General features: G+C 40.1%; 2 protein-coding genes across 2 annotated transcripts; both read left to right on the top strand.

Annotated features, from left to right (window-relative positions):
- The first annotated feature begins 579 nt into the window (after positions 1 to 579).
- Positions 580 to 6,135, top strand: LOC136773794 (uncharacterized). The gene is made up of 4 exons (XM_066727706.1): positions 580 to 755; positions 992 to 1,278; positions 2,250 to 2,591; positions 2,750 to 6,135. The coding sequence occupies exons 1-4, from the start codon at positions 580 to 582 to the stop codon at positions 6,133 to 6,135; spliced, it is 4,191 nt and encodes a 1,396-aa protein (XP_066583803.1).
- A 488-nt stretch (positions 6,136 to 6,623) lies between these two features.
- LOC136773786 (uncharacterized) lies at positions 6,624 to 7,202 on the top strand. The gene has a single exon (XM_066727699.1). It carries the CDS (start codon positions 6,624 to 6,626, stop codon positions 7,200 to 7,202), a length of 579 nt encoding a protein of 192 aa, XP_066583796.1.
- The last annotated feature ends 1,230 nt before the right edge of the window (positions 7,203 to 8,432 follow it).

The raw sequence follows: 8,432 nt of genomic DNA, 5'->3' as shown, positions 1-8,432 counted from the left end.
GAAGCATATTTTATAAAATTATATATTTATTAGAATATAGAAATATAATATATATACCTGTTTTATACAGCTCAGATCTTGTTGCAGCTTTATATTTTCTGGCCTGCATTTTCATCTGGTTCTAACCGGTTTTTGGACAGATATTGGTCCACTGACCACGTATTTTTTCAGTTACTTCTGTCTTGATTTTTTCCCAAGCTTTTTCTTTTTGGGCAGGTGTATTTCCGTTTGTTTTTTTATTTTCCACAATATGGAAATATTTCTGAATTATGGCAATGAATTTTTCCTTATTTTCCGATACACTCATCTAAATAAGGATTAAATATACATATTAATCATCAATATAACATTAATATACATTGTTTTAAAATGCAAATAGTTTTGCAAATATGTACTTACTTTTAATTAATATAATAATAATTTTAATATAAGGTGCTAAATACTTCTCCTTGCCCCTTTTACTTCTTTCAAAAATTAAAGTCAGCTGTTAATAATAAGAAATTATTATGCGTTTCTATAGAGATATCAAAGCACTTCAGATTTATTTTGCAATGATTAATGATATAACGAAAAGCAGAAATGGAGATTATTAACGTAGAAAACGATAACAGTGCACGTAATCGGATGATTTTGCGAAGACGCAATTACTTTGAGTTATTGAACGATAGGCAATTTCAAAGTCGCTTTCGGTTGACAAAATTGCAGTTTGAGGAAATTTTGCAAAAAATTGAGCCCATTCTCCGTCAAAGGCAAAGGTATGTTATATAAACAAACAAATATTATTATGTGATATTTAAAATAGTCATATTATAAAGATTTTTTATACAATTATATTTAATAACGTCCAAAAAGTGAACAGTGTTAACAATTATATCACATACGTTAGGTCTTCTTTATATATAATTTTGTCAGCTACATTTAAAAATGCATGAAAGTCACTGAAAATCTTTTAATCTTGCTTCTTAATTTTTAAAATAATATTGATTTTTAGAAAATACGAAATTGCGCCAGTTATCCAACTGTTGGTTACAATAAGATTTTATGCTACAGGATGCTTTTTGCAAGTAGCAGCCGATTTTTGTGGCATCAGTTCAAAATCAACCCAATTGAGAGTGCACCGGATATCCCCTGCAATTGCTGATCTCTTCAATCAGTACATTTCCTTGCCCAAAACTGATGAAGAATTAATGCGCAGAACAAAAGACAATTTTTTAATTGCTGGCATGATAAGAGTGATAGGTGCAATTGATTGTGTACATGTACGCATAAGATCGTATGGTAAGTTTTTATAGTCGTCATATATATATATTTATATACAGAATGTATCGTTCGAATGTTACGGATATATATGTAATGTACGAAATATTGAATCATTATTTAAAAAATGACTCAAACAAATCTTCTTTAACTTCAAGGGGGGATAATATGGTTTTTACATAATTATATATATAGATCTTTAAATGTTATTTGAAGAAAATATAATAATGATATCACTATAAATTTAAAAAAAATGACCCATTTGTTTTTGAAGATACTCATAACTTATCTTAATTTTTCTCAACTATTGTTGGAGATCGGAGTGTAGGTGCGAGCGGTCTGGGACTCTCAGGCCGTCTCGCTCCTGCTCACACTCTGTCTCTCTTGGTCCTACCTCCAATTAAGGTCGACAGGTGGCCCACAGCGTAGAGCTCTCTCTCGCTGTTACTATTTGGGTCTCTTGTACATATTAATACCCAAGAGTTCCGTCTTTGCGGCTCAATTTAAACGGTCTAGATTCTAGACTCTGTCTTTTCTGTCATTCTTCTCAGCAGCTTAGCCAGTCCTCCCTTCCTGCGACGCCACTAAGTCTCTTAGTACGCATTACTGCTCCATCGTCGATTTCTTGGACTCCAAAAAATCGTCTTCCTTTCTCTCTATCTTCGTTGCCTGGGAGTCTCAGGTAAGGGTAATCCTGTCCGGGGACCTGGGGACCACAGGGTTGGGATTTTGTAGTTGTAACTTTGGGTGGATTATCAATTTGCGGCTCAGCCTCCTTTGGAGCACTTTCGATTCTTTTGTATTTTTTTCAAATCAAATAAACTGATTTTACCAGATTTCCTGGGCGTTGTTTTTGTCACCCTGGAGCCTTCCTTCCTAGACCTCCTTGCGGATATCACCCAATCAACTTTCAAACAAATTTCTGGTCCTTCGAGCCGGATATAACCGGTACATATTCAATTGAGTTGAATTTTGATTGGTGATTCTTCGAGGTGACTGGGGGAATGTCTCTGGTGGCAAAATGGTAACGCAGGAGGAAATACTCATGTGCGCAGGTCACGTTAGTCTTTATTGCTCAGAATTAGAACGGCTACTGGTCAACAGCAAAAAGCGTGGTATAGGTAATTTTACCGTTCCTTATTTAAATAGTCGTCTGGATAGTGCCAAGGAAATTCTCGCAAAAATACAAACGAATCATGTGACGATTACTAATCATTTATCGGAACAAGATTTGCAACAGTTTAACTATACGACGCAGAATACTTATGAGCGAGCTATGACGGCGTATTTGACTGCGGAAGAATACATTTTAGAGCAAATCGAGAATTTAAGCGGTGAGCAAGTCGCTCCTGTCACTGCAGGGCGGACCCATGCTCCCTCGTTGAAACACTTCCTAAGTTAGATTTACCCAAGTTTAGTGGTGACTTTTCTGAGTGGTCAACCTTCTATGACTCTTTTAAATCAATGATTCACGATAATTCGACATTACCAGGTGTTCAAAAGTTTCATTATTTAAAGGCATGTCTTCAAGGAGAAGCTAGCTTAGTAATTCGATCCTTAGCCGCCAGTAACGATAGTTACTTAACAGCATGGAATGCATTAGTGACTAGGTATACAAATGAACGAATTATTACGTCCAACCTTCTTAGCAAACTAACGCTCATTCCGAAAGTCTTCGCTGACAATCTCATGTCCATGAAAACACTACGCGATACAACTATAGTTGCGCTTGACTCGCTGAGGACATTAGGATATCCAGTTGATGGTTGGAGTGCCATATTGGTCCACATCCTCTCAAACAAGCTAGATCAAGTTATCACTGTGGAGTGGGAGAAGGAAATAAGACGGGTATTGAAATATCCTTCTTTCACTCAGTTTTTAGAGTTCATGACCGAGCAGATTAATATGCTCGAATCTATTAGTAACAAATTCAAAGGTAGTAAACAATACACTGATAAAACTTCTCGTCCTAAGTCGTTGAAATCACTCAACGCAATCGTTGATAAACCAAAATGCTTTTATTGTGACGCGGATCATCCTCTCTATCAATGCAACAGCTTTATTGCTTTGAACCCTCAAGCCAGATACAAAGCAGCGCAGAACAACTCACTTTGTATCAATTGCTTAAGACCCGGTCATTCGATATCGTCTTGCCGAAGTAATTCTCGGTGTAAAAAATGTTCCAAGACACATCATACGCTTCTGCATTTTGAGAAACAACCTAATCCGACGTCTCAACGCAATCCATCTCAAGCTACTGCACCCACCAGTCTTCTAACCATTGATCAGCCTTCGACTTCTGTTGTTGCTCATGTGAGTGCCATGGATGAACGCACGGCACTCCTTGCTACTTTTCTCGCGCGCGTTACAGCACCAAATGGCCGTCAAATTATGATTAGAGGCTTAGTTGACCCGGGCTCACAAACATCGTTCATGACGGAAAATCTAGCCCAGTTATTAAGAGTTACACGCCGCAAAGTTAATGCAACGATTTACGGAGTCATAGGAGGTGCGGTACGTAACGTCTCGAGCAAAGCTGAACTCATCTTACAGTCAGTCAAACACGATCAGGCCTCACTCAAGGTGACGGCATTAATTTTACCAAAAATCACGAATTATAGTCCTCGGTCGTATTCACCTCTTGAATTCCCTCAATTAGGTTCTCTGGACCTCGCGGACCAATATGCTTCTGCTAAAAATCCAATTGATATTTTAATTGGTGCAGATTATTGCCCTCAGCTTTTACTGAATCAAATAATTCATTCATCGAACCGTGCACTAATAGCACAAGATTCGTTATTTGGCTGGGTTGTGTATGGTACACTTGCGTCGCACATGCATACTGCAACAGTAAACGTTCTTCATTGTTGTGACTTCGATAAAACACTTCGAGATTTTTGGGAAATTGAAGAAGTTCCTAGCACCTATAGTTTGACCCCTGAAGATCAATTATGCGAGGACATTTTCGAGATCAACGTTACTCAATTACCATCAGGCCGCTATCAGGTTGCATTGCCTTTCAAGACAGAGTTCTCCAAATCGGCACTGGGAGCCTGTCGCAGCATCGCCGAATCAGCTTTAAAGCGAGTTCTCTGTTGTATTAACAAATCTCCTGAGCAGTCCGAAAGCTATGCTAAATTCATTAAAGAGTACGAGCAGTTAGGGCATATGGAGAAGGTCACAACAAACGCGATTGACGCAGATTCCTTGGTTTACCTGCCTCATCACGCCGTATTTAAGCTCGAAAATGGAAAACAGAAAATACGTGTCGTATTTAATGCGTCCGCTGAAACTCAGAGTGGTCTATCACTCAACGACGTACTCTTAATAGGGCCAAAACTACAAAAAGATATAACAGCCATTCTTATGAATTGGCGTGATTTTCGTTTTGTTGGGATAACAGATATTGTTAAAATGTTCCGCCAAATTGTAATTCGTCCGGAAAACAGAAAATTCCAATCTATAATTTGGAAAGATGATTCTGGTAATGCTCAAACATATCAATTGAACACGGTCACATACGGTACCGGACCTGCACCGTTTTTAGCTTCACGGGTAGTGCAGGAACTCGCAAATCAATATGGTGATGACTTCCCAGATGCGAAGTCCATCTTACTTCAATCAATCTATGTTGATGACATTCTTTTTGGAACTAACAACCTTGCGGATTTACGCGATATCCAATCTCAATTAGTTCAATTGTTGGATAAAGGTAAATTTGAGCTCAGTAATTGGGCCTTCAATTCAGCAAACACAGCTCTCAAAGAAATTTCTAATGATTCTAGTAACGCTAATCTTAATTTTAATAGCGAAAATTTTAACGAAACTAGCAAAGTGCTGGGCATATCTTGGAATACCAGCTCTGATTCATTTCGGTTTATGATCTCGCCGTCTTCCATCACTAAGTTAACAAAGCGAATGTTACTCTCGGAAAACGCGAAGATTTACGATCCTTTAGGCTGGATCTCACCGTTCACCATTGTGTTAAAGCAAATAATGCAATCCACATGGTTGCTCAAACTTAATTGGGATGACGAGGTTCCAGAGCCTATTCAATCCAAATGGATGTCTTATTACTCGCAAATGTGCGAATTAACAAAAATCACCATCCCGCGCTGGAATGGTCAACTTAGCGAAGCAGATAAATTAGAACTCTATGGGTTCTGTGATGCTTCAAATGTATCCTATAGTGCTGTGGTGTATGCCAAATTCACCAATAGTAATAGTCAAACCTCAGTCAGCCTCGTAATGGCAAAAGCCAAAGTGGCCCCTCTTAAAGCAATTAGCATTGCTCGTCTTGAACTAGTCGCCGCTGCTTATTTGACTAAACTAATGCTTCATATCAAGTCATCACTTAAACGTTCAGTGCATGACATTTTTTGTTTTTCTGATTCACAAATCGTGCTGGCTTGGATTGCACAACATTCGTCCAAATGGAAAGTTTTTGTAGCCAACCGAGTCGAATATATACAGTCAAGTCTACCAGGGGCTCATTGGTCTTATGTCAATACTAAGTCCAATCCTGCAGATCTCAACTCGCGAGGGATTAATCCAAGCCAATTAATACACTGTGCGCTTTGGTGGGAAGGACCCTCAATAATTCGGGAAATGTCATCGGGAAATTCTCCTTTAATTTTTGAGACTAGCGAGGAAATAAAGACCTCGTCGATCTATTCAAATCATGTCACACGAGATTTACCGTCATTTCTTTATAACTACTCGTCGTGGACAAAACTAATCCGTGTTGTTAGCTACGTGTTGCGATTTATAGATCGAGCGCATAGAAAAAATGTTTGTCAACACGCGCACGTGTCAGCCCTCGAGCTACGCACTGCAACACTACGTGTTGTGAAAATAATTCAAGCTGCTGCCTCTTAAACGATATCTTGACGTTGCAAAGCAAAAAGTCAGTTCCGTCAAGTTCACGATTACTTTCTCTTGCACCATTTTTAGATGCGCAAGGAGTTCTACGAGTAGGTGGGCGTCTGCAACACTCATTTTTGTCAGATAACCAAAAGCATCCTATTATTCTGCCAACTAATTATTTAACCGAGCTGCTCATTCGACATATACATATCACGACCTTGCACGGTGGCCTACAGCTTACGTTAACAGTATTGCGGCAAAAGTATTGGGTGATCAATGCACGAAACGCTGCGAAAAGTATAATACATAGGTGCGTCACTTGCGTTCGTCAGCGTGCCAAGCTAGGAACACAATTCATGGGATCTTTGCCTACTGTTCGAGTAAACCGTAGCCATCCGTTTGAACATACTGGCATTGATTACGCCGGGCCCTTCCTTGTAAAACTGCATCAAAGCCGAAACCCGAAATCAGTTAAGTGTTATATAGCTGTTTTTGTATGCATGGCTACTCGTGCCATCCATCTTGATCTTGTCTCCAAATATGATACGGATGCATTTTTGGCGGCTCTAGCTCGTTTTACTTCACGTCGTGGTAAACCCGCGGTGATTTACTCTGATAATGGGTTAAATTTTCAAGGAGCAAATAAGGAATTGAAACTTGCATTCCAAGGCTCTCTGAAACATGTGCAATCTATAGATTTTGAACCTATACGCGAAATAGAATGGAAATTTATTCCCGTGGCCACTCCTCATTGGGGTGGACTGTGGGAGACCGGAGTACGAAGCGTAAAACATCATCTAAAGCGTGTTCTTGGGACTTTTCTTCCTACGTTCGAGGAAATGACCACACTAATTTGTCGTATTGAAGCCTGTCTAAATTCCAGACCTCTTTCTCGCTTACGCGATGACATTGAAAGCTTAGAATGTCTAACGCCAGGGCATTTTTTGGTTGGTCGCGCCTTACTCGCTCCACCCGAAATGTCCGTTCTAGATTTAAAAGAATCTACTCTAAATCGATGGCAGAAAATCACTCGGATTACCGAGCTTTTTTGGCAAAAATGGTCGGGCGAATATCTGTAATTATTACAATCTCGCCCAAAATGGCAAATTAAAAATAACGACTTTCGTGAAGGTGACATCGTTATCATTAAAACTCCAAACGCTCCACCTTGCAAATGGAACTTAGGCCTAATTATTCGATTAATCATCGGTTCAGACTCAGTAGCGAGAGTAGCTGTGGTTCAAACAGCTAATAAACAGATTCAACGCAGCCTAACACAATTGTGTAGGCTCTCGGCATAAATACAAATATTGACAAACAATGCCAACGGCTTTTGATCTGCCGAATCGTACATCTTCACCTTGACGCTCTACTTATTAAATCAGTTCTCCTTAATCATGGCTAGTGACAAGCTGTCTAACTTAGTCGACAACGTCGAAATGTTCTTAAGTGAAGTTTGGGGTGAAGAAGCGAATGCGTCCGATGTACTGGACCTTTTCTTCAGTGACTTGAGTCTTTCGGACGATGCTCCTTGTGTTGATTCTCTGCTGGAAATTCCGGATTTGCTTGTGTCGACGAAGGAAGAAGAAGACTCCAGGATGCAGGTCATTTTAGATCCGCCCTGTCCACCCGAACCAGAATCAACTGACGTTAGCATGGAACCCATTGCGGGACCTTCTCGTGCACCAGCACCAGCAATTGACTTAGCTGTTTTGTACGCGAGCAGTTGGGAGAAGGGAATCTTATACGATTCTACCGCTAAGGAACTGGAGCGTACCGCAAAATATGTTACCGTCTTGGCCTTCGGGCTCACACACCGTATACCATTGCACGCTGTGTTGAAATATCGGCAGTGGAAGACGTGGGATCCCCAAGGAAAATTGCTCTTACGTTGGACTCCAGCGCTAGAGCTGAAAACTGCCAAACTCATCGTTAAAAAATGAGTTAGTCTGTAACCATTGGTGGACATTCGGAGCTTCGCTCAAAGGTTATTTTTTTTTTCTCTCTCCACCATGGTCTTCATTTACGGTGTTTCACCATTTCATATTTTAAAAACATAAGTTTAGTTTATTTCTACATCTGCGAGATTCATCTATTGACGCAGGAACGTCAATGCGGGGGAGGATTTGTTGGAGATCGGACTGTAGGTGCGAGCGGTCTGGGACTCTCAGGCCGTCTCGCTCCTGCTCACACTCTGTCTCTCTTGGTCCTACCTCCAATTAAGGTCGACAGGTGGCCCACAGCGTAGAGCTCTCTCTCGCTGTTACTATTTGGGTCTCTTGTACATATTAATACCCAAGAGTTCCGTC

Source organism: Prorops nasuta, unplaced genomic scaffold (genome assembly GCF_024137725.1).
Source record: "Prorops nasuta isolate Cenicafe-Biocafe unplaced genomic scaffold, Cenicafe_Pnas_1.2 PNAS00001, whole genome shotgun sequence".
Lineage (NCBI taxonomy): Eukaryota > Metazoa > Arthropoda > Insecta > Hymenoptera > Bethylidae > Prorops > Prorops nasuta.
The sequence above is the reverse complement of the archived record's forward strand: the minus strand, read 5'-3'. Positions and strand labels throughout refer to the sequence as shown.